The 27,906-nt window shown below is 36.8% G+C and overlaps 2 protein-coding genes across 2 annotated transcripts; one reads left to right on the forward strand and one right to left on the reverse strand.

Annotated features, from left to right (window-relative positions):
• Positions 1–11: 11 nt before the first annotated feature.
• Positions 12–27,720, reverse strand: RTF2 (replication termination factor 2; the record flags this gene model as incomplete). Its single annotated transcript, XM_082007416.1, has 9 exons — positions 12–196; positions 2,708–2,800; positions 2,880–2,934; positions 6,059–6,172; positions 24,563–24,641; positions 25,894–26,033; positions 26,228–26,321; positions 26,425–26,519; positions 27,652–27,720. 9 exons carry the CDS (start codon positions 27,718–27,720, stop codon positions 12–14), a joined length of 924 nt encoding a protein of 307 aa, XP_081863542.1.
• Positions 14,865–17,579, forward strand: LOC309410854 (beta-1,3-galactosyl-O-glycosyl-glycoprotein beta-1,6-N-acetylglucosaminyltransferase 7-like; the record flags this gene model as incomplete). Its single annotated transcript, XM_082007336.1, has 3 exons — positions 14,865–15,840; positions 16,304–16,399; positions 17,275–17,579. 3 exons carry the CDS (start codon positions 14,865–14,867, stop codon positions 17,499–17,501), a joined length of 1,299 nt encoding a protein of 432 aa, XP_081863462.1. The 3' UTR covers positions 17,502–17,579.
• Positions 27,721–27,906: the final 186 nt, after the last annotated feature.

The following is a 27,906-nucleotide window of genomic DNA, read 5'->3' on the forward strand; positions in this document are numbered from 1 at the left end:
TCATCACTGTTTCAGAAATAGTATGCTGTGTGAGTAACCCAATTGGAACACTCTTCCTTTGAACGTTTTGCTGAGCTGTGTGATGTAAAAATAGATTTGTATGCCTCAGATTTCTCCTCGCTGTCAGCAATGGATCTCTTTGTAGTAGTAGAAGAAGCCTTGTTGACTTTGCCTGGTACAGATGAAGTTCCATTATCTGATAGAGAAAAAGGAATAGAATGAAGCATGCGTAACAGCTTAAATGTATTTAAATAAAGATGGAAAAAAGTATTTAAAAAATAATGTGTACTGAGATGAAGTATATACATTTTTTCAGGGCTATTGCAAATATATCCCATAATTGTACTCAACAGCAATCATGTTCCTGGCTTTTAGAATTTATGCTCGAAATGCATTTAGAAATCTTGGAGAGAGTGGAATTCTTTCCTATTTATGTAAACCCCCTGTACTGTAATTCCAGTATTGACAACATTTATTCCTCAGTGAAAAATGGCTTTGAACTCTGCTCTTAAGAAACATGACAGTATTCCACCACCCTGAAGTATTGTTTAGAAATTAGCTATCAAATGACAAAAGCTAAACTTGTGACATACTGTCCCCAGGGAATCTATCTCCTCCCTTTATTCTTTGCAAAGTCATTTATGGCCAATAACAATGGTCTGCATCACTTTATATTTGGGATACGAAAATGCCCATCCCTCTGAATCTGGTATCATATCTCTCTGTATATTATATGTACTGCTACAAAAAAAAAAAATTCTCTCTTTCCTAAAAACTTTAATCTTCTCCAAAGTTGAAGGACGGTATTTTAAGAAGTATGTGCCAAGTCTCTTGTGCAAAGAAATTAATACATAGAAGTCTGCAGAAACTCTACATATTTAGCATAACTTAGGCACAATGGCATGTAAATAGCTAGCAGGGAGCCTGTCTGAAAAAGCACTTAACTGATTTCTGCATGTAGTCATAGGAATTGTATGTGCAATCCTAAATCATCATAGATCAGACCTTTTTTACATTTGGAGAATGCTGTTTTTTATGCCACCAATAATTGTCTGGAAAGAATTACCAAACACTGGATTTGAAAGAATGACTATGTATGCTGCAAGTCCAGAAACCTTAGGGTGCCGTGTTCACAAATTAATTCCTATGCTACTGGCATTCCTCAGTCCATGGATTTTCCTTTATTTTCCTTCTCTCCTCTTAATCTCTTGCTCGTCAATATAACTGCTGCCAGAAACATAAACCAATGATCTGATATTTCAAGAGGCATATGTTTTCTTTTACAGTCTTGGAAAACAAAAATACATCAAACTTTATTAGAATTACTAGGTTCCTAAACATCCAAGAGCAATTATAATAATCTGGAATGAAATATTTTTAAAAGTGTATCCTTTATAAAAACAGACAGTAGGGGGCAGGTGAGGCATTTCTGATGGAAATTCTCCCAGCTTCTCATATAGTTTATCTACAGTTCATCATTTAACTATTCTCAGATTTTTCAAACAAATTATACTGACTTTTTCTGTGGCTGTAATGTACACAATTGAATACTTCACACAGAAGCCTCAGACTGACTTTAAAAATCTACCCATTCTTGTAGTTGTGTATGAAAACATTAGTATGAACTGGAGACATTAAATGACATAATATATATTACATGAAGAGAGGGCACCATCCTTTGGACTAAAGGACTGCCAGGTTTAGTCATTGCTGCACAGCTACTGTAGGTACATCACTACATCCTGAAGTTATATTCCACTGCTTGCAGTGACACACAGCAAATTTGGCAGCTAAAATGGAGGACTTAAAAGTCAAGTCAGCAGCTTGGGACATTTTAATAAACTTCAATGAAATAAACTGCCATAATAGATTTTTTGACCACTTGTACCAAGGAAAGGAACTACTAATTCTCCTCACATTACCTCCTAGCTAATAAAACAGATATACCAAACCCTCGACTCTATCACTGTGTGAATAAGAATCGCTAATCTCATTTGTTCAAGTTGGTTCCCACCAAACTAACGCACAGCAATATTGGAATGATATAAGCAAGCAAATCTGGCTTGTTTCACAGTGGGAAAAAAAAGCAACGTGCTGAGAAGTGTTTATTATTTTCATTAGTTATCTGTATCACTACAGCACTTGCCAGTCACAAGTGTGAACAGAGATCCTGTTGGTTTAGGTATTTTGTGAAAATATACCAAGAATTCAGATGCTACTCTATGGACTATTTACTCAAAGTATAGGATGATGGATAGCAGATGGGAGAAAGGCAAACTCGGCAGAGTAAGGAAAAATGGATAAACAGAAGCCCTTGCACACTTTCTGCAGTGTCAGTTTTGTAGATTTTGCAGATTGTGAAACAAAGTTCTGCTTTAAGAAAAACTACAGTTTCTATTGAACAAGGAGCTTTGTGAACTTTCATGAGGCAGCTTCCAACTCCAGCTTGGAAAGGCAGCCTTTTAAGGCAGCCTTTTGAAAGAGGGGGTTCTTTGAAAGAGGGGGTTCTTTGAAAAAGTGAGCCACAACATTATGGGTCCCTTGAAGACAGGAGTTGACCTTTTATTACTAAGATTAAAAAAGTGAGAGGGTAGCTTCTGAAAACTATGGTACAAAATAGCCAGAGATGGATCTCTCCTACAATATTTTTTAAAGCGGAACTATCTGTTCACGTTTTTCACATTTAGATTAAAAAACAAATACCAACCTGAACTTTTTGTGAAGATAATCTGTCTCTTTTCCCCAGAACCGGAATTGACACTATCTTTTCCATTCTTCGTCTTTGATGGACCTGGAGAATCTATGAAAGAAAAAAAATGAAATCACGAATCTGCTTCATGACTCAGAAGGCTCCACATCATTTGTAGCTGTGACATTACCTTCAGCGGTATCTTGTTGAGAAGCTGATTCTGCTGACTTGCATTTCTTTGATTTCTGAAACAACACAAGCAGAAATCTGGTAATGTACTGAAAGGATATACAATTCCCAACTTGTATTTTATAGACACACAATTCCATTTAGTACATTTTTATATGTCTTGCACAGTGGAACTCCTCCTTTCACAATATTGCTCCACACTTTTGGTATTATTTCTATATGGAAAAGTAATGACCTTGGCAACCTTGAAGGCACCTTAAAGAAAATCATGCAGGCCAAAACTAAACTGTCTGAATATGATATTTTGGTTTGTATACTTCACAGGGGGTGTGTGTGTTATCATCATTAAGGTGATCTGATATGCTGAACCCACATGGCAGGACAGTAAATTGCACAACATTAAACAGGACACAGTTAACTGTAATCAATAAAGTAATTTTTCAATAAACATTTCAGAATAATTCTGCATCTCATATCAACTTAACTTTAGTTAGTTAATAAAAACCCCACCCCTGGCTTAACTTCCAATAACTGGGCCCTTTGTTGCAGGATTGCTTGGGAAGAAAAGATGCAAATAGTTAATCTAAATTTTTTAAAAGCATCTGTAGACCAGATTTTCCGCGTTAATTTACAGTTGTCCAGATTAAAAAAAACACAAAAAAGCAAACAACAGCAACAAGAATCCCATTACTGGCTTTGATTATATAAATGCCAAGCTGAAAAAGAAAGATGTATTAAAACAGTCATTGGCATTATTATCACAAAAGATGACTGTGTATACATTCAGAATGGTGTACGCATTTCAAGAGAAATACACAAACTCAAAGAAAATAAATATATTTAACTGTGTTATAAAAATTAGGAGAACCCATGCTGTCAAGCACATGATTAATGCTTGAGGAAAAAAAATGCTATACCACATATTGCTGCAAAGCTTAGCCAGAAGATGGTGGCAGAGGGTCACTATTCTAAAAGCAAACTCGGCTCTCCGGTGTCCTTCAGTGTACATGAAAAACCTCTTTTCAGGGTGCTTCGACCTTTGTTATTATGGGTGGATTTACAAAAAAAAGTTACCTCCCAGTATCTGGCACCTGAATTGTGAGATGTTTGTAAATACATGTATGCATAATGAATATATATCATATCTATTTCATCATGGGCACATATGACATAGTTGAGCTTGAATAATTTTTTGTATTAGCACTAGCTGCATCTTCCTTATGTTTTGTCTCATGGGTATAAAGAAAAGGAGTTTGTGCTTCCTGCTCCAAATACAATAGGTTCGCTTAGACTGCTCCCCTAGCTGAAATAAAGAACTGAGGAAGAGGTTTGAAGAGCAGTGCCAACAGACCCCAAACTAGAAACTGTCCTTTAAAGCTGGGAGTGGAGCTCACAGACATCAGATTAGAGAGAATGGTGCCAGTGACAGCAGAGAAGACTGGTTCTAGCTGCAAAAAGATCAGCTGGTGCAGCAAGGCAAGGCAGTATTGAAAAAAAAAAAATCCATCAGTACTTGAGGATGAAATGCAAGAGGCCCTCTGAGAGACTGCAAATACCATACCTGCCTGTAATGTAAATCTCCACTAAACAAACAGAAAATTTTATTTGTATATTCCCCGAAGACATATACTGCCCAATGACTAAAGCATGATTTCTTTTTGTCTGCCACCACAAGTGACTGTATTGACACTGTAAGAGACAGAATTGCTCAGCACACTTTGTTACTTCTTAATTGTGCAGAAGTTGGGGACAGCACCAGCTTTCTGACTATTCCAGATTATTTGAACCAAAGCTATAGATGCTTGGTTAGGGCCACCTTCCTACTGAAAATAAAGTGCAAATGACCACTACTTTTGGGGCTGATTACTCATCTACTGGGATCTACAATATTCTATTTTCAAATTATCTTTAAATTCTTTCAAACGTTTAATTACAAAGTACTGAAAAAACAAAAAAAGAAAAAATAAAACAACCACCATCTGAAAAGACATTGTAAGATTTACAGCGCTGTTCTTACACCACAAGAACTCTGGTTCTCCGCACTCTACACTAAGCGCAGGGGCTACAAACAGAGAGGAAACAGAACAGCAAGATTTCTATGGGTAATCATCCTTTTGTTGTACTGCCGAGACCCAATTAATGATGCTATATTGGTAGAGGTGAATAAAGACCCTATGATGAGAAGGAATCATACGCTTGCTGGTAAGTAAACAAGTATTTGTATCTAAAGAATCCAGGAAAACCTTTCTATGCCATCTAATCCTACAGGCAGACAAAAATCAAGCGGGTGATTTTTAGGAGTGAGATGATCAACCTCTATCTAAAGTCTCAGTTGCTGAAAGGTTCAGACAATAACGATTTATGCTCTTGAGATTCAGATAAATCTATCTGCACCTTCACCCTCCAGAACAGTAATGCCAGTTCAGAAAAAAACAGCAATGCTGAAAAAAGTCCCATGTGCAGAACTGTCATTTGACAGTATAGTACCAGAGAACAACTACTACTTTACGGAGTGGGAGTATACAGTACAGCATAGAGTGGAGCTGCAATGACTTTATTTCTATTGCATTTTGACTGGTCAGATTAAAAAAAAAAAAAAAAGCAAAGACCTCAACAGTATGGTGGGAATTGGCATCGCCAGTAGTCACTCAGGACTGTAAGAACCACAAAACATGACAAAATTTCCAAACTGTAGTCTTATAGAATCAGACCAGGAATCTATATATCCCAATATTGAGTTCCCAACAGTGGCCAGAAGAAGATACTCAGAGATCAAAAAAATAATAACCTGCCATCAGGAAGTACCATATGAAATACTGGGAAGATTTTGCTCATTACTAGAATTAACTAACACAAGTTCTTTGTTTCAAGAAAACCTGAAGTATAGCTGGCACACTCTCCATTTCACCCATAGCACTGAATTCTGTGATTTTCAGAGCACTACACACTGCCTGATAGTCAGAAGAAAGTTTCAGGACATACAACTTTAATATGCTATTAGCAAAATATGCATACAATCTCATTGCTTTTAAAACTAGCACTGAAGTATAACACAGCTTACTGAGTAAACCCTCCCATCTGCATAAAGATTAGCAGAAAAAGCTATGCGATCTAAGAGCAGATTGTGTTACAGACAAGAACTCTTTAAATTTTGTTTTAAACAATGTATAAAAAGATTACCTTTTCTAATTTACTTTTAAGTCTTCTATCCTCCATTCTTTTCTTCAATACTTCCACATCTTCTTTATTACCATTAAGCACAATCACATCTTCCTCTTGAAAGGGATCACCACACTTCCAAGGGAAAAAAAAAAAAAAGAGATAAAACTAGAATTTTTTTTCCAAGATCTTTATACTGTTGAACCTTTAGTTAGAATTAATGCTGTGTTTAAGCTCTCCAAGGAGCTCTCTAATACTTCTGCTTCCCGCTATGCCTTTTCCAATAGTTCTCTCTCTTTTAATACATCTTCTCACCTAAAATGTCAAAGGGAAAATCTCAGTTGTTTTTACCACTGAGCAAAATAATACTGATCAACAGCATCCCTCTTCACCAAAAGGAGAATAAATACTCATCTTTCTAGTGAACTGTGAACTGTTGATAACCACGTTTAAGAGCAGCTCGCATATCAATCTGCACAGCAAATTCTAAAAGAATTTCAGAAATATGAAAATATTTTGTTCTTCTTCAAAGCCCTATTCCATGCGATAGGGCTATGGAAATTGCATATTTATTTCATTATCAGTTCCCTATAAACAACATTCTTGACTAATCTTTTTTTTTTCTTTAAAGAAAAGGTCCCATTGCATATTTTCTGTTCATGTGTTCCTTGTTTTGCTAGCATAAAACGTACAGTGACTAGATTAAACAAAGTAGTCCTAAGTAGAATCTACTCAGTTTTCTGAATCCCATAGCTAAAAACCAAAACACTAAGGTACGTTCTAATTTTTTTTAGTTACAAATGCATTCAATTAAGATCTAAGCATTATGCCACTCTGTTCTAGAATGTGTCTTTCAACTTAGTAATACAAGAAACAACAACTGATAGCAGCAGCTCCTTTACACTGACTAGGAACAACATCAAAGGTGTTACTCCTCTACCTGTAGAGCAGACAGCACCAGGGAATTATCATCTCCACAGCTAGACAGGAACACCTGCTTTGTTTTTGTTTTGGTTGATTTGTTTGTTTTAAATGACTATGGGGATAAAAAGGGGTCATAAAAGCAGCATTATTCATTAACCTGGCCTTGCCTTCTCATTCTCCTTCATCCGATTTATTAAACACTACCAAGTTTCAAAGTACATTTATAAATTAATCTGGATAATGCATGTAATGTGCTTCATGTAATTCCACATTTGTTTTCTGGTTGAAGACACAGATGTTTCACTGTGCACATTTTCAATCATCTGGTGAAGCCAGCACATTGACTATGATGTTTTATTTTCTAAGATCTCAATTTCCTTTTTTTTTTTTTGTGTGTGTTTTGTTATTTTGTTAAATCCAGAAGCTTTCTGTTAATCTGGAAGATTAGTTTACAATCCTACCTTTGTCATTACTCTTCTACTCTAAACAAAGGTTTAGAAAGTTACTCATGAATTTCCAGTAGGAATTAAACAAATGAAAGGACTTATGGACAGTACTTTGACCTTGACTACAGTCTGCTCAAGTTATGAACACAGTTTAAAAAGCATCCAGAGATATTATGAAGGAGAAGCAAGGGTTTTAGAAATGCATATTAAGTCAGTCAGAATAAGAAGTCGCACACAAGAAACGGGTGAGTAGCCCAAATTCTTCCACTGCTACTCAATGAGCTAGTGTTAGAAATACCAGCTTGCTATGATCTCAGACACTTGCAAGTGAGAAGTCTAGAAAATCAAGACAATCCGTCTTCATACTGAGGCAGGAACAACTGGCAGCTGTCTTGATTCTAAAGGAGCCCTACACATTCATTTCTAGTGGGGTGTGTTCCGAATATAGCATGAAAGACCAGCATCCTCCTACAGGCTAGTGATTTAAAAAGTAATTTCTGCAATAATTTTTTAAAAACCTATTCTGTTAAAAGCATACAAAAATAAGTGGACACTTCCTCCAAGTAGAAGTTTATGTCAAAGGACTCTAATGTCAATAAGTGTTACATTTTGAAAAAGCAAGCGAATTCAAGTTCCCATCTGGGAAACACAGGTGGAACTGTTCTAAAATGAAAAGTATTTACAAGAAACAGGGTTATGAAGACAGTGTTCTCTTTCCATTCACGGAAGCAGCTTTTTTTTTTGCCATGACAACAGCCAGATTACATTAGAGACCATATTTTTCCAAACGTACTTTAAGTACAGCAAGTTATAGGCATAGGACCAACTCTACCTTCCCAGGTTTCACTAATTCCAGTAGGTATGATCTGTTGTTGCATCATACATGGACATCAAACATTTTTTATCTGTCAGTACTGTTGGATGCAAAGCTTTAATTCTGATTTTTTAAAAAGCTCACTATACCTTCATGCAAAAAAGGAAAGATTTTTATGTCAACATTTTGAAATGCTGAGATAAAAAGAAAGAAAGAAATTTCACTTTTGCAAATTCAGAAAGATGGTTGCTTCAGATTAAGGTCTTCTGGGACAGATGTTTGTTTTATTATATAACAGGGTCTCCGTTACTGTACATTGTTTATATTGGGACTTTAAATACATACGAAGGTACTTGCTGTAGTTCCTTGATGTTTTTGCAGCACCTTGAATAGAAGACATTCCTAAATGAGATTGAACTCGGAAACTACTCTGAAACGGACAAAAGCATTAGAACAGCAGCTGGCAGATCTGAATGCAAGATTCAGTCTGTAATTATAGAAGAGTGGGATGTTAGCTGAAGGAGATGCTGGCCAAGCAGCGTGATTTTTGTCTAAAAGCATTTTCAAAACTGTTTACATCTAAATGGCTTAACATGCTTGCATCAAGGAATTATTTCAAGGATGTTCAGGTATGATTGAAGAGTCTTCAAAGTCTGACACTCATAAACTTACATACCCAACATAACCCATGTGTATATACATACATACATACACACACACAAAACTCAACTTCAGAAAAAAACAAAACACAACACAAAGACTTAAAGTCGGAAAAATAAAGGTATTATGAGCTGTAAAATACATATTAGCTTAGGCATAAATACAATCTTTTAAACTTATATTAGTAAAAGCAATAGCAAAAGTACTTTTTCAAATAATGAAGGCCCTTTAAATTTCAAGTAATTTTAATATGGTAGGATAGTTTTTTATCTTGCTTAGAGAATAAAATACAAGAGGTTTTTTTAGTAATAATGAAATCTTAGTTTAAGATGATTTCTTAAATTCTAAATTTTACAGTTTCTTAAGTTTCAGCTACATAAGACAATGGTTGTACCTTATTTCCTGCTTTAAACTACTTTTGACAGAGTGGTTTGTGGGTTTTTTTTTTTTGGGTACAACATCTAAGATGCAGTTTCATCCATGACTACTCCAGTCTTAATATAATACAAATAAACTACAGGCAAATATGTTTTCATATCTAAATGTTTACATCAATGTTACAGTTTAACATCTGATGAGAAACTTGAAACCTCTTTCCCAAATCATAAGCAGTAAGTTAACTCCTGCAGTCCTGCTAAACATGACCATTACTACGAAATACATGAAGACAAAACAATTCCCACCAGATTATGGAACAGTATGACCACAATCTGACTGTTCCTCTTTAAACAGGGTAGTATTTAGAAAGAGGATTGAACAGACATCCTATTCAACCAAGGACCATACCACTGTTCATTTACCAGGCACACAGGCTTATGTATTAAAGATTATTGTCTCTGTAACAGTTAACTAAAAACATGTTTTAAGAAAGATACTCTTCTAGAGGTTTATTCATTAGAAGTTTAGTAGCGTAAGATTTGATGGAACACAATTTTTTATTTGCCACCTACTCAGACATACAATGGGTCAAAGAGTAAATAACAACTTGGGAAGCATGGAAATTCTCCCACATACTAATTCACAGAATGTGAACTTTCACTCAGAAATGGTAGCACCTACTACAAAAATACTGTTCAAGCAGAAGCCTCTATTTACAAAATTATCATATACTTTAAGTGAAGCTCTGTATCTGCCATACCTGCAGCTGTGCCTTAATTTACTTTCAGGTTTTCTCTATTTCTGACCAACATGCTATTTTTATCTGAACGTGTCCAAAATACGCCAGCCGTCTCACTCGCTTCTAGAACCCCAAAGTTTCCTAATTCCAGTAAATTTAATCTGTTAACGTTTTTCTTATTAAAAACCTCAAGAACTTTATAGAAGTAGTATCACAGTAAACATTCAGTTTCTGAAGGAGATATTTATTATCTGTTAAGCTTCCAGCTACTAGAAATGACCAGAGGCAATTCTTTGCTATACTTATTTGCCACAAATTGGAAAGTTTCAGCAGGCAAACAGTTAAGAACCAGGGGAGGAGGAGGAGGAGGAGGAGGAGAGGGTTCGTTTCCTTTCCAGTTCTCATCATGCAGCATGCTCCGTTAGCAGTGCAGAGGTTAAAGCCTCTGAGGTAAAGCAATACTATTTATAATCATCAGCAATGTACTCTACATGTTTGAAAGTCTGATTTCAGTCCTTTAAAGGCTGTCTCAGAAAGAGTGGCAATGGAAATTTGGAGAAGCTCAAGTTTTTGCTCATTATTGTGAAACAGAGGACATTTCTGAAGCTAAACAGCATTACTGCAGAATAAATATGCTAAGCATTGCGGGAAGCCAGATGAAGTCTTAAATGAAAACATTCATGTTAATGTTTAACCCCTTTCACTTACGCGAGATCTCCCCACAAGCGACAGAGTGAAGAATGCTGTCTGAAGTCTGCTGAAGGACAATGGGACTCTCTATTTTTATTATGCTGCCGTCTCCTGGCTAATTTCATACAAGGTAAGACTGAATAAATGAGATTGTAGGACTTCAGGTTTTTGCTTTTCCTTTATTAAACACAGCATGTTTTAATTTTTGTAAAATGACAGATATTTTTACTTCAGAAAGACCATTTAACTTTAAAAAACCTCAAATCTGTAATAATTTTTTTTCACTTTGTCATAGATGTACAGTAGTTTGGAGGTCACTACTACTAATTGTTTGCATCATAAAAATAACAACACTTACGAATACTTGTTATGCTCTGGTGCAAGCAACGTAATTTTTTTTTACAGCCCTCTAATTTAATGGTTTAAATACATTTCATAAGATTTGTTTTAAATTGTTATGAACTTAAATATACTATGCAAGAAAAAACAGCACAGCACAGGAAAACAGAAAAGCAAGGAGGAACAGGTAAACTCCCATAAATCTGTTTAATATTTCAGTAAATACCAATGCAATATTTTAAAGTAAGAATGATTTAAAATTTCTAAGGCAGCATTAATTGGGTTTGATGAAGAATTTTTTTTTCTTTTACTTGATGCGTGTCACAACACAGAAGCAGACTCAGCATACTTACCCAGGCTTAAAGGAAAAGCAAAGCAAAGTAAAAAGCAGTTAAAAGGCGCTGATTTTAGCATTAGGTTTCTTAGAAGACTGAGTATTCACTTGCTTATAAAATGTCTACAGTAATGCCTGCATAAACACCTTTAAGAAAAACAGACATAAAGAGATTTGGAAATAAGGAGTTAATGCCTTTTAACCATTTTATTAGAAGGCGAAGTATTCCTAACTCATTTGCTTCACTGAATTATGGAGACATTGGAACTAAACTTTATCTTAACATTAATATTAAGCAAACACAAAAAGTACAGACAAAACAGAATATTTAGAGGTGCAAAGATGCGGTCCAAAATCCTATGGTGGGAAGAAACAGTGAATCGTACAATGATTTGTTACTGTGAAATGCACAGCAAAGTATATAGCTAATGTGGTCTTGATGAACTGAGATCATATCTCACAGGCTTATTTTCAGGCATAAACATAATTCCACTTTTCTCTAGAGCTCACCTTTTTAATTGAGATTAGGCCTACAACAACAGTTTTCTTTTAAGTAATATCGATTAGAGCTGACACAAAGGTGCTTGAAAATCCCTACAAACAGGTTGTTTTTTGAAGAATGTCACTACGCATGGCACTTTTTAAAATTAAGACAACGTCATCCTCCAGACTTAGAAAACCTATCCATAACACAGAAAAGGTTGTCAGAAAGATGTTCTGATAACAATAAATACCTATAATGACATTCTTGCCTAATAAAATTAAAAGGCAAGATAGGCATAGACTGGGTTATGCCTGAACAGTGGATCTTCTCAATTGTACGATATCTTGCTCTTCAAGCGCAGGAGGAAGTATGGTTGCATAGTCCTTGACAGCAGACAATAGTATAGGGGCTAGAGGATTCTTCTAAGTGGCAAATTTCTTATATGATGGGACTAACAGCTGTAATTCTAGATCTAAATCTGGTAAAACACTAGCAAAAAGCCAATGCTTTCATTCTATAATACACTGTGCGGCTGAAAGATGTCAAATTCTGTTCTCGTAAGCAAGGCTTCATCATTTAGTCACTCCCCAGAAACATGTTAACACTGGAGAAGGAATTGTTTCTTCTTACCTGATAATGGGGTGTTTGTGTACTTTTATGCTGCCATATAAAATATAGCTTTGAGATGCCACGCAGTTCAATAGGAAAAATCCATACTAAACACTTAACCTGAAACATCCCTGGAAGCTATTATTTGAAAGGTAATAAAAATTTAAGTGTATGAAACAAACAGGTTATAGCTTGGTTCCCTAGGGAACTATCCTTTGCAACCTGTCCACAAAGATGAATTTAAGGAAAAGACCTGATGAGTGTGCTCATTCTGTACAGATGTTCTATATTCTAAGCAGGTATAAAGTCCCAAATATTTCTATAGCTGCCCAGAGCCTTCAGTGTAATTCTTATGTCCAGAATGAACCTTCCCTGTGACATATCATAGAGATCTCATCACATTCACTAATTCAGAGCAACCTCAATGCTCCTCCTGTAATTATTCACTTAGAATAAAACAGTTTTTCTGACTCCAGGTCCACAAAAATCAGTGCTTCCCTAACAGACACTCCATCTCCCCAACTTCTGCTACTGGGTACATAATGGCTTTTACGCAAATCTATTCTCAGCTCTGGGAGTCAGCTGGTAGCAGGCTACAGCACTGGCATATTTAATTTTTACTGGGAAAATCCTGGCTTTCACCTTTCATTGGCGTTCCTTTTCTCCTCCTTTCTGCACAATATTGAAAGATTGACATGGATATGGTTTGCTGAAGTTCTTCATTCAAATGGATGAAAGACTCACATCAAACTTGTTTATACAGTAAACGTATCCCTTAGGAGCTCTGAAGAAAAAAAATATTCTTCTGGGACCTGACTTCCTACTGTTTCTCTTTGGCCTATGCAGTCACTGCAGAGGGAAGAGCACTGCTGACAGAACATACAAGCAAAATGGATGAACCCTCCATCTAATACACAACTCCACTTTCTGGAATGCCAAGTGAAAACAGGCATTCTTCCAGCATGAAATCCAGTGCATACCAGTAAGGAAAATAAGATAAATACATTCTTCCCCAACAGCCTAATAAGATTTTAACATTGTGGCAATATAGAGTATCTGTTCCTTTGGTTCAAATTCTGTATTCTTAACGCTTTTTAAATTCTATGCCTCATTTCTACTCTAACTACAATGTCCTCTTTATTTTCAAGCTTCTAAGACAGATGTATACTGAGTTTTCATTAAAAAAAGTATTTTCTACTTCTTTCTAATGAAAACCTAGAGCCTTCTAACCACAATAGCACTCCTATAAAAAAACCTGCCTTTATAAAAATATGTTTGTTCTCTGTTCCTGTGTAAAACCAAATATGTTGTAATGTTGACAGCTGCAAAGTATGAAATACTTACAGGTGAAATACAAGTTTTGTTAAAAACAAAGTCATTGAATAGAAGAGAAAATTAATTCTCTTTGAAATTTTTTTTCTTAACTATTAAGCTTAATGGCAGTTGATGAGCCCTTCCCCCAGCCCTGGAATTTTCTCTAGGAAGTTCTATATGAAATGCTTCAAGGATAAAGACTTCATGTAATTGCTGTGGGATTCAGGACTCCTGCACTCGCATCCTCTGACTTTTCAACAAGGTATACATAAAAAAAAAAATCACAATGGAAAAACTCCTATGCCAATACTGATGTAAATTACACAGTCATCTCTCAATGCTAATATTGGCAGTAGTGTACTTATCTCAGGATACGCATATATGCCAAGAATAAGAAACAAGTGTTGTCTGCATATTCTGTTTTCCAAAGCACTAAAACAAAGATGTCAGAGAAAAAAAAATTAATCTCTCAAAGTTAGAAACATTTGCTCACTATATAAGGATAAAAATGGGTATATTTTGTGGATTATGTTTTAGTCTCTTCCTTTTGTTTATTTAATGAATTTTCTGCTGATTTAATTTACTGAATTCTGGTCCTCTGGCAGAACTTAATGTTTTTCAGGCCTTGAGGAAATCTCAGCAACAGCATCCCTTAGCACGCAGCACTCACACTTCTCTATTCTAAAGCTAGATCTTAACCAACCTACAGCACTGGATTCACCTACTGGCACATACAGTGCCTCAAAGCAGAAGACAGAACTATCTCATGGGCTAGGCCCCCCACCCCGCTCAAGTAATGAAGTGTAAAAAGCCATTTTGAGTTCTTTGGCTGATTTTGTTTGTCCTAGAAAGAGCACTTCATGGCTCTGCAAGTATCACTTCCAGTGGCTGAGTACACTGCAGCATGAGGTACATACAGAGTCCCTCCTAGTAACTGGAAAGATGGTAATCTCAACATTTATACATGCATCACTAACATGTCATCTATTTAAAAAAAGTCAAAAAGGTTCTTTCCCTCTCTATCTCCCTTTTCCTTTCAGATAATCTGAACGCTTAATTAAACTATGACAAGACGACAGTATCTGGAAGATAAAAGATGAACCCACTTGATGCAACAAAATCAGGATTTTTAGTGTGCATTGCTGTCTGTATGTTCATCTACACTTTTATCTACCTAAAGGATATGCTTTCTGAAGAGCCAAATGAACAAAAATTTAATGCAAATACAGCAGAGTGTGGTTTTTACCCAGATGAACTTTGTTCAGCTCTTTTTGCAGGGAAAACTGCTGCGTTCAAAATTGGAAACTTTTGTCAGAATACCTACCAACCTAAAACACTCAGCTGCATTCAGACTTCGTGCAACTGCTCCATGGTTTTAAAGACTCTGCATTTTATCACAAGACCACTGTCAGATGAAGAAGGAAATTTCTCATTGGCATATATTATCACAATTCACAAGGAGTTGGAAATGTTTGTAAAGCTTCTAAGAGCTATTTATATGCCTCAGAATATTTACTGCATACATGTTGATGAAAAGTCACCAAAATATTATAAAGCTGCTGTACAAAACATCGTTAATTGCTTTGAAAATATTTTTATTTCCTCAAAAAGAGAAAATGTTGTCTATGCAGGATTTTCAAGATTACAAGCTGACATTAATTGCATGAGAGATCTAGTTCATTCCAAAATTCAGTGGAATTATGTTATTAATCTATGTGGTCAAGATTATCCCATTAAAACAAACAAAGACATTATACAATATATCAAAAGAAAATGGAATGGTAAAAATATGACTCCTGGTGTAGTCCAACCACTTCATATGAAACACAGGACAGAGGTTAGTTACAGAGAATACGTACATTCTGGAATGTCATACGTGTACCCAACAAAGAATATAAAAGCTAAACCTCCATATAATTTGACAATATATTTTGGTAGCGCCTATTACATACTTACTAAGGAATTTGTAGAGTTTACATTGACTGATGCACGTGCAAAAGATTTGCTTGAATGGTCAAGAGACACATACAGTCCGGATGAACACTACTGGGTCACACTGAATCGTTTAAATGGTAAGATGTCTGTTACTTCTGCTATGCATAACCCTTGGACCACCAGCATTGTATAGTCTACGACACAGAGAGCTAGTAAGCTCCAATTCAGAGCTTAACACCACCACTTGAGTTGCATTGCATAAATATGGTCATTTCTTCAGCCTTGATGCTGCCCTTTCAAACAGTCACGTCTCCCGACGCCTGAGAAACAAAGCTTGATTCCAGGAAAGTACTACTTATGGTGCAGACCACTAGCTACAAGGCTACAAAAATGTTGATTAAAAAGAGAGTAATTTTTTCCATGTAAAAGCTCATGCTTTCAAGGAATTAAAAAAGCAGTAAAACTGAGAACAACTGTTGTTATGATGCAAATATCTGTAAATAAATATTTAAGGTGGCTACATTTTAAAAGTCTTCAGCAGTGAAAATATTTCCTGTAGTAAGTAGAAAGAAATCTTATCAGACCCTTATGTTTTTAAAGATGCTCCAGGGGCTACGCCCAATGCAGACTGGGAAGGGAACATAAGAGCCATTAAATGGAAAGATCAAGAAGGAACCGTACACAAAGGCTGCAAAGGTAATGTGAATGTTGATCATGAACTCAAATTTCATTCACTGATTAGCATTCATTGCAAATTAGATATAATGCTTTAAAGTAGCTATTAAATGTGCCTCAGTGGTCATGTATATATTTTATTTTGGAAGCATCAAATAAAACAGCAAGCTGTCCTTCTAAATTACTCCACTGTATCCAACCCAAATAGCTTCTGACATTCTTGCGAAGATTGTCACAGTATCCATATACTGACAACCGTTCTTTCAGCCTCCAATTACAGTGCTTCCATAATTTAACAGGTTAATAGCAGAGTTGCATATATATTTTCAGTGACCAAGTTTTGCAAGTTTCTATATAATTGGTTACGACCTTCTATTACATTAACCAATGCATTAACTGGACTGATCAGTTTTTAGTGAAGAGTAGGGGGTTTACTGTAGACGAGCATGTTTGTCAGGTACTTACAAATCTCTTGTTAAATCTCTTCAATTTGAACAATAAAAAAAGAATAGTGCTGACCACATGGAAAGCATGCAAAAAAATTTAAAATATGCAACTGTTTAAACTCAGCACAGTGAAATACTGCATGATTAAACAGGTATCCAAACACTAGGAGATCAGAACTTCAGCATGCTCAACTACAAGACACAGTATTAAGCAGAGCAAGATGTCAATGAAGCACCTGGAGGTAACATCTATCCATTTGTGTCAAATACAAAACCAAAGCCTCACCTTTCTATTTAAAATCTAGCATTATCCTCTAGATATATTTCAGTGATTCTCTACGTGAAGTCAAAATGTAATTTTTGTTAGTAAGAAAGTTAGAATTTTTTTTTTTTTAAATTAGTCTCTTAAGCTTTCCACTGCTTTCAGATACCTTCAATTTATCTTTGCAGGTCACTACATCAGAGACATTTGTGTCTATGGACTAGGGGATTTGCAGTGGATTATTGAGTCACCTCATTTGTTTGCCAACAAGTTTGAGCCTGCAACATATCCACTTGTTATGGACTGCCTAGAGAGGCGCTACAGGCTTAAAGTACTGCATCAGGCAGAAGTCCCAATTGAAGATCACTGGCGTTTTCAGGAAGAGAACTACTTCAACATGAAGCTGAATGTTTGAGCTCAACTAACATCTAAACAAGTGTTCAAAATACTGACAGAAAACATGAACATTTTTACCCTCAGAGTGAAGTCTATGGCTAAGCACAACACTGTACTACCAGTCTGCCAGTGAAATAAAGTCAGTTTTTATTTATTACAGTAAGATAAAAAGCAACAACTGCTAATGGGTTAATTCTCAAGGAAAATGACATGTCTAAATCTGTAACTTACTGAAGACAAGGGGGAACTTTATAATCCTTTAAGTGACTTATTCAACTGGAAAAATACATATTACTCATGCCTGCAGGCAAAAAAAGAACTAACTGGTATGAAAATAACAAAATGGAAGCAATGACTGAACAAAGATAAAATATGAAGAGCATAAATTAAACTCATGTCTACTGTATGTTTTATGAAATAGATTATTTTGAATAATGAAGTTCACGCTAAAGTTTCAGAGCTTGTAGATAAGCAAGTGTCAACCAGTTTCACACAGTCCAATTCTGTGGTTTTTTTTTTTCTTTTCATGGCCAGATGCATCCCTAATTTCATTATGTAGCATGGCAACATCACTCTTACACTGTTCAGGCTTTGCTCCTAATGAAAAGGGTGTGTGTGCCAGTAACAGTAGTAGGGGTCCTGCAATGCATGTTTACCTTGAAGTCCCTGAGTCTCTGCAGGAGTTTAGGGCAAGGAGACATGGGAAATTTGAGGCCAGGGAACAAAGGAAAACTGAGTAAAAAGCCATCTTTTAATCCCAGTGTACCTGCCTGAGGGAAACAAAACTTCCCTGAATCTTGCAGCAGGCTGCAGCAATTGGATCTAACATCCACCAGCAACCAGCACAAGCATCTCATTTCCCAAACCCTCTGCAGACCAAATGCAGCATTTGCTGGTCTAAGGTAAGGAAGTGGTTTTCAACACAACACAGGCAAAAACCGGGAACAGTAATAAAAAAAGAACAAGGATCCAGCTCTTCTCCAGGCAAGAGCTGCTCTTTCCTCTTCAGGACTCCTCCTAAATTAATCCTTTCAATTGTGCTACCAAAAAGATTGGGAATATGAGGAAACAGAGGCTAAAGGTGATAGTGCTTCATACAATATGACAACTCCTCTATGGGATTAAAAATCTTACAATACCATCTCCACACCTGGTCTCCAAAGGTCTTTAGTTAGGTGCCACTGACAGGAAGAGATTAGCAGAAACCTGAATTCTGAGAAGTCATTTCAAACTGTTCATCCCCCTTTAGAAGCATTTTGGCAAGAATGAAGTCAAAATTATTTCATTCCAGTAAATCCAAATAAACTCCCAATTATTTTGCATGAACTCTGATGCGATTAATTTTATTAGTTCCTGTTACTTATAAACTCACTGGATTAGAAACTACAAATTGTAAATGAATGTCTAAGAGCAACTTAGATGTAAGCTTCAATAAGTATCCAAAATATCACTGTTTTTAGAGGAAAGCTGTTTTACAGATTAAGCATTTTTCCAAGAATCAAATGAATCAACAAATGAACCAACAATAGAACACAAGTTTCTTACTGCAAACTTATTCACAGGTTCTTGGAACAGCACTGATCATTTTCCCACACAAGTTTCTTGGAAACATAATTTCTTTCAAATGAACTTTAGCCTAAAGAAAGACCATCTGGTTCCAATTTATTTACAGAAATTTACAGACTCAACCAAAGGCCACTACCCAGTTTCATGTATAATCCAGGACTTATTTTATGGCTAAATATTGATGGAGATGCTTTTTTATGGAGGGAAATAAAGGAAAAAAAAAAAAGGGGCAAAAAAAGCACCATGCAGCATGTTCACACTGAGCTTGTCCAGAGTCCCTCTGAAAACCATTACTTGAAGCTAATGGGTCTCTGGCATGTATTAATCATAGCAATATTCATAATTAGTTTCTCTCCAAACCACACCCAATCCACTGTAGGGCACTGCCAGCATTTATCCACTCCATGTTGTCTTTTAAAACAGGAATGGAATGTTCCTCATTACCATCATTGCAGCAAATCCTGTATCTAGCTTTCATCCTTCATCACCATCACATAGAACAATTGTTGTGTCTCATGTCAGAATTGAATTAAAAGGATAAATGCAATAGCAAGGCACTATATAACATGGGCTTGTTTTGCAGAAACTGAAACAGTCAAACTGAACAAAAAAATTTGCACAAAACCCCCTCTTAAATACAATTTAATTATGACTTTTTCCATGTCAATCTGGGGGTGGGCGGGGGGGAAATCATCACTGGAGCGTGATCCTCCTGCGGGGGGGAAATCATCACTGGAGCGTGATCCTCCTTCCTTTTAAACAAAATTTTACCTATATAAAATCCCCAGGAAAATCATAATTAAACCACCCCATCCTCAATCATTAAGAAACAGTAGTCTACTCATTCTGAGTGACTGTAACCATCCTGTATTCTTGAAAGATTTTTTACTTCTGACAATGGTAAAAAAATTATAGAACTGTGAAAGCTGAGAGCGTTTAAACATACATAAAAAGCATTCATTAAGTTCTGTATGCATTATCATGTTATGAGTAGATCAATCACAACCTTTATATCTCAGCAACTAATGTTTACTAACTTTTGGTGATTGTTGCTCTAAGAGCATATAGTGTCAGTGTGACCTTGTTCAAGGAAACCCTGTGCTCTATAACATAACTGCACACACATTAACTCTATACCTGAAAGATGTATGCATAATTTCCATTTCAAAAAGCCTGAGGCACATGTTCAATAGCTCTATATCTAAGTTAAACATTTGACTAAGTGTTTTACATGGCACAGACTTTAATAGGGTACTATTTCAAGTGTGTATTAGAGTCTGTTGACTCTGAAAACAATTCCAAAATAAATTTTGAAGTCATACAAGAAACTACATTTTAAAAGTGTAATCTTGTCCTTAACTTCCAGAGTGACTACCTGAACTCCCAGGACTTCCACCACAGATCCAATAACCACTATCCTGCCTCTGAACTACCTCTAGCATGCTATTATACCAACAGTAACTCTTTAGGAGAGTCAACATTAAAAATTGGTAATGGTGCCTTTTTCAACCCTCTAAAAGTGAGGTTAAATACATACTATACACTGCTAGGTAATTATTTTATTCCACCATTTCTAAAAGCGTAATTTTTATCAAATACCAGACTTCCAAACAAGCAGGCACCAAAGACTGCCCATGCAAGAATCAGGAAGCCAGTTAGAAGCAAAGTTACAAAACATTTAAGTGCTTTGGGCCCCACCAAAATCTATAGACCGCTTGCAGATTGCAAATTAGTGGTCATCTGTAGATCCCATCAAATACAAAAACAGTGAGTAGAAACAGTCTTGCTTGTTCTTTTAAATTTTAGTAGTCTGTTGGAGAATTAAGTACAATAGGTGAGAACACCATATTCAAAAGTACAAATTTTAAACTGACAATTTCCATGTCACATAATTCTTCCTGAAGAACAGAAAGCAGGAGGCAGCAGAAAACTCCTGATCTTCAGGGCTTCTGCTACAGAATACACAGTCACTAAACTCTGTTACCTGGAAGCAAAATTGTTTCTCTTCCTGCTGATTGGAACTCCTACCCCACACATTTTTAGCACATCACTTAGAACTGACAGTTTAAATTTCTTGTTACTGTACAAGACCTCAAAAATATGGTTCAAACAAAATACACTTCTATGTATAAAAGTACTATAAGTTTTATTTGTATTGACAAGTTGCTCTTTTTTAGACCAAGCTCTTTTCAACCCTTTTCAGTATAAATAGTTAGAAGCTTCAAAATTTGTCCAAAGCATTTCATCTAACAAGCTTGCTGTCCAACATAAACCACGACTGAAAGATTCTTATTGCTCTTTCAAAAAAATCTTTGGCCAGGGAGTTTTCTATTTTAGCAAGACAGTTCAAAGCATTTACTATTCAGGCAATAAGAGACAATCTCTCTCTCTCAACACTGCTACAGTGACTCACTGTTTGTTTGCCTTGCAGTTTTCACATTTTAATGTTATTTTTTTAAACTTGAATCCTTCAGTATACTACTAAAGATGTGAAGCAAGAAAGAACAATTTACTTCCAAGGGAGGTAAAAGGCCTCACACATTAGTTACAGTTGCCTTACTAGAAGTCCTCCATCCATGAGTTTCATCTTTCACTAGTACCAATACAGTCTTTTTACCAATTCCAGTAAGAGGAGATAAATACATGTATTTAATATTGTCAGCTCTTCACATGACGTTTCTACTGAGGCAAAATATGTTTTTTTGAAAGAGAACTCAGATGGAAAGACTGCTTCATCCTCCCCATACCTAGACTCCATAAAGCCTTTCAAATCTAGTACTACAGCAAGTACTGTTGAGATAAACCAAGGAATGCTGAATTCTTCATCTTGGCGTTTTCTATTTCCTTGAATTAGACAAAATCTGCATACGCATTAAATTCTTTCCTAAGCACTTATTTTCTGATCTACAAATCACTGGCAAACGGATTGCTCTATTTCTTGTATGAGCTGCCACATAAAAACTGAGAGAAAACTGAGCAGTGACACAACTGTCAGTGGGACTTTCCACAAAGTGGTAACCATTCCCATGAGCCAAGCCAGAAGGCCTGGAAAGGAACCAACCCTCTGCTCCGAGCACAGAAAGGTAATTTCCTACAGTTTCATGAAGCACATTTTGTGATATGCATCGTGTAGCATGTAAATACAGGTTCATTAAACTAGATCATCTGAACTAGATAAAGCATACGAGTATGAAGGTAAGAACTGCAGAATTGTTGTTTGTGCTGCTGGATGTCTGTATTCTCTGGTGAATGTTTTTACTGCATCATTACAGCATCTGTTTGACAAAGTCCTTTGGGAAACTGTTGCTGTTTACAATTTAGCAGACTATCAATACTGCTCTGTATGCTCTTAGGTGAAATTAATGCACAAGAATAGCTTGTTTTGAAAGAGGTTTCTTGAATATCACAGTAGTGGGGAAGAGACCTGCCACAAAGCACCTAGACTGACACTTGCACAGCTTACATCCACGCTATAAACCTCAACTCGAGATGAAGTGAAAACACAGATTCCGCTAGCTGAAAAGAGAGATTGAACACACAGCATAAACAAGCAAATACAATATTATTCGTTTTGAAATACTCTCATCATGTCACTCTCTGAAGTCACATAACAATGCCTCCACACAGACAGAGGTGGCAGGGCCACACAGGGCCGGGCATCTGGGCACATACTGGCAGTCAGAAGGTGGCAAGACCATGAAAAAAAATAATGGTGTGGCCCACATGGATCTGATAGGTTGGATTTTGGTTCAAAAAAAACATATTGTAATTCTTAAAATACAGCAGTTAGCACCAGTGGAAACATGCATGGCAATCCACAACATTCAAACATTTTGTACTTCCAAATTTTTTTTTGCATTTTGAAGAAGCATGTATCAGAAGAGGATTTTATTTATGAATAAAAAATTTCCAATCATAGCATATGTACAACACACACCACTTCATTTTTCTTCTTCATTAATTCTAGTTCATTTTATTATGTGCCCCATTGCTGCATAAAGGTAAAAAGTGCTGGGGGAATGTTGCTAATTAGTGCTTTGGATATAAACAAACTGTTAGCTACCAGAAAGCATGGCAACCAGTTCCCCATGATCCTAGTTAGAAAAGTTCTGGTCCCCATCTTGATTCTGAATACAGAATGAAAACATCAGTATATATCCAAAAATCTACCAAATCACTCTTCGACCTTAATCAACAGAAATGTGGACTAAAACACACTCTCCCAGCTGGTTACCATTGTCTTTGTACACCGAAATCCAGTAATGAAAAGATGGCAGACTAGATTATATTATACCCACTTCATTATTTCTAGAAGCATCCTTCTGAATATTGTGAAGAATTCACATGTATGTAAAAACAGTTGCATGCAAATATAGGGCTATGCTAAATACTGATTATTAAAAAAAACCTCTAGAAAATGTGAGATTCATTTAGTTTTTATAAGATCATCAGACTGGCCAAACCATGGACAAAACATTTCATCCCTGCATTTAATAATCAAGTTACATCCATCTATCAACAAAAATTCAGATGCAACAAAAACCCTCATTAAAAATAAATTAGTAGCTGCCAACAGGAAAGCAATTCCATTAGGACTAAACCAGTATTCTATAGAAAAAAATTAGCACTGAATGTAGCAATATGAGGCTAAACCTAAGAATATTCCACATCACCTGCAACAACTTACTGAAGAAGTTTTTCTGTTCACAAGTCTTGTTTAATACAAATATACTGTATGTTTTATCCAGTATCAGGGTGTTTGCTGAAGCCTAAATGTGACAACTATCACCACAAATCTCACTGGTAATAAAAGCAGTGATAGGAAAACAGACAGTATTTGCAACTCTTATCATTGCTCCTAGCTACAAAGAAACCTATATAGTGAGATCAAACCAGCACTGTAAAATCCAGTGCAGTCAGTATTTTCTACGATAATTCATGTAATTGCTGAAAATTCTATGAAGAGTTGCCCCCCCAAAAAGAGACACCAGCAAATATCCTTTAAAAACACAGGGATCAAAACATAACCTGAAAATGTAATCAGTTTATAACACAGAGTGGACACCGATAACACACAAACCGCATGTATTTGGGGGAAAAAAACCCCCAAAATAATCAAACCAAACACCCAAAATCCCAAACCAAAACACAATCATTCTTTTTAAAACTGAAATTATAAACAAATATTCGGAAAAATTACATTTCTGAAGTAGTTATTGCAAAATCAAATTGTCTCTGAGAACAAAAATATTAATTTTTACAACTATTTAGAAACATATTATTATTAAAAAAAGCTATGTAGAATTACTTCAGGCCATCATAGAACAGAACTTTTACAAGTTCCATTTCAAGTTGCATATTCAGATTTAAAAAAAAACCACTTTACAATAGTGGATGTGAATGCAACTGTATGTGTATATACATACACACACACATATATACCTGTATCTACGTATCTCTATCTGTGGAGGTCATATGTGACCCCATTGCTACTAAAGCTGAAGAAAAACTCACCTTGTGACAAAATTCTGATTTAATTTCTTTGAGGGCACGTTCAGAGAACACACAGCCACAGTTTCTCAAGAAGCAAAACCTTTAAAGAAAAGACAGGCAAGACATATAGTCGTTTTTAAGAAAACCTGTGTCTTACGTGCAGTGCTGATTTAACACAGAAACAATACTGCAATGGGCTAGCAGGACACAGCTAAACTTTCTCTTTACAAATTCTTGCAGCTAATCAAGGTATCAGCACCTTTAATTTGCACAATGTAAGAATCAAATGAGAAATATTGGGTACATTAAACCACAACATGTATTTTCTTATTTCATTCTCAGTATAATTCAGCATAGGTTTACAACGATCTATGTATATTTGCTATAGACTGACACACATTTTTCTGGAACCACAATCTGTTGTTACTACAGTTATACTATTTGAATAGTTCCACCTTCCCCCAGGCTTATTGTTTTCACTTACTCTGACTCAAGCTCTCCAGCAAAGCTTTAGCAAGCTATCCTAGCCAGGGTCTCTTCTCCCATGTCTCTCCTGTCCACATGGAAGGTTCTTGCAAGACTACCTGAAGCAATTACGCACACGGTCCATGTGACCACCCTTTCCTGAGAGCTACCATTAATGCCTTCCTCTCTATCACCCTCAACCGAATTAAAAATACTAAGGTGGTTCTGGTAAAAATGGGTTTACTTTTCAGGTTCTCTCTTTAATTCCACCTGAATATCTCCTGGCTAATCACTCACTGGAAGAGAAAATACTTCACAACTATCAAGCTGTGAACCTACCCTCTTCTCACTCATCAGGGGTGCATAGAAACACGCACAGAAAAAGAGATTGCTAATTTGCCCAAACAAGGATGCAAGAAGACGTCCTTCCTCAGACCAGTAAAAACCAGGTACTATTGCAGGATTAGAACAGACATACAATCCATTTCCATTCTGATCCTAACGCCAGGAAAGGTAGAATTGCTTGATGTGACACAAAGGGAAGTCTCATCCAATCTCCCTCTGCTTGCCCATACAAATCTGCCAACGTTTAGCCCCCCAAACAACTTTTAGTTACTTTTTCTCTGCAAACATTGCCCTCTACTCCTTTATTATACATATAAACTCATTTAGGAAAGGTTAACTTTTTATCTTTCCTCTTGAACTTGAGGTGAAAGGACACTTAGTATACCGACTCCCTCCTGACAGGAGGATAAATATTCCCCACAAAGTTTGAGTAAGTATGTGATATTTGCAACTTTATCAATTCAAACATTTTTACCTGCTCTATATTCAGTTTAGCATAGTAGTCCCTTGTAAAAACAAAATCCAGAAACTTAAACACTGACCTATGTCTTCCATTCATTTCCAATCCCACCACAGGGCATATAAAGCGTGCAGACTGGATGTCATCATATTTGTCACCTTTTATACTCTCTTTATCACCACACCAAGCTGGATTATCTGCAAGGTTTAGTTCTGTCACATTCTGAAAAATAAAAATGCAAGGTTTAAGCTGTTTACTAAGATTTTTGAGCCATGATAACATTCCCTAAATTTTTTTTCATTGTGGTTTGCTATTTTTAACACTTTCAGTATATAGTGAGAACACAAGCAAATTGAGGTTTTATGGCATGTTTTAACTTTCATGGCACTCTTTAATATCAGATACAACCCGTTTACCTTAATGCTCTTGATATGTGATGCAGCTTCCATAGGAGTTTTATCAGCTGACTTGTCCAACAAAAATTCAATGATGGCATCTTTATTATACAACCTATAACATAAAATTTTTAGTAGTCATATTTGATTCTCATAACATTATTTTATTTATAAATTAGTACCTTTTAGTATAGTGGTCTATATGGAAACATTCATACCTGCCCAGCTCACAGGCTACAATTGGCCGACGTAACTTCTCTTGACTCAGAGCACAGTAGTACCATCTTGCCACCAATTCAGCATTTTTGTCAACCTGAAGGAAAAAAAAATACTCATGATATTTTAAAATAGCTTTCATATTTGCAAGTTATTTAAAAATAAAAAAAAAATCAAGTAATAATCTGAGCATTAATCAAATGCCCACGTATCTTACCAAACCTACTTTCTGCACTCAAAGCTAATCCCTAAAACAACTTCAGCAAAACCTTTTAGCAAAGTTCATCATCAGTTTCGAGGGTCTACCCCTATCTATTGAACATGTTTCTGCATCATGGGACTTGGGACCCGTCTTTCTAACTCAGTTTTCTTATTTTTCAGCACTTCCACCTGTCCCCTTCCTTCTTTTTTGCTCTTCACATGTTCACCATTACCCTCTTCTCTCTAGTTCTACATCTCACCCCTGCGTGGGTCAACTATCAGTTCCACTCCCTGTAAGGAACATGGTAACAAGAAAAGCAAATCTGGGGATTTCAGCTACCTGAAGTTCCAGTCTAAAAACATTAATTTTATGACACATTAGACCATAAAAGAAGGACTGAGGTTTACAGCTACTCTGGTAGTCAGGTGTGGGAAGGAAATGGATTTTATTTATTTTACATGAGAAGGTATAATTTGCCTTAGTTTTCTGACACTTGCTGTGAGATTTTTTTCCCCGATCTTCACCCACCTATCCACACACGTGATGCCACCGTATATCCATTACCCTAAAACATCCTATAAAGGCAGCCCAAGCAACATTCAGAATGCAAGCAGATGAAATGCAGAAATGGCCACGTTCAAGACCAACAATGTTCTGGTCACACTATTAAACAATCTACCAGAAGCGTTAGCAGTAAACACCATATCCCTAGGTGAAGGAAGCTCCTAAACCTCACACGTTCAGCAGAATGACTTATGTCCAAGAAGCCCTCCAGAAGATAAAGGCACCTCCACCGCAGCTGCCACTAGCGCCGCGGATACAGTCACCCTGAGGCGGTACCCGCAGACCGGCCCAGTGCCACGCCCGGCTCGCAAACACTGCGAGACGGGACGGGACGGACTAGCCAGGTCTTCGCGGGGCCTCTCACCGCCCGGGCCGCGGGCCCACGCCCAGGGCCCAGGCTCACAAAGCTGGTGCGACAGCCCCCAGCCGCGCTCCCCGCCGCCCTCACGCAGCCCCCTCCAACCTTCTCGACTTTGCGGGGCCCCTTGACCAGCTCGTGCCGTTTAGGGATCGTGCCACCATCGCATCCCATCTCGCTCCCTACAACACCAGGCTTCCGGGTCCGTTTCCCCCGCCTACATACTTCCGGGAGAGAAGTACTTCCGGGGTGCCCTGAGAGCGTCACGGCTGCTCCATAGCGACCTACTGGCTGGGGGCGTGTCTACCAGCGCACGGGCGGGAGGGGCGGGAGGGGCGGGCCAGGTCGGGCGAGTTCATC

This window comes from Phaethon aethereus, assembly GCF_964289735.1.
Source record: "Phaethon aethereus genome assembly, chromosome: 16".
Lineage (NCBI taxonomy): Eukaryota > Metazoa > Chordata > Aves > Phaethontiformes > Phaethontidae > Phaethon > Phaethon aethereus.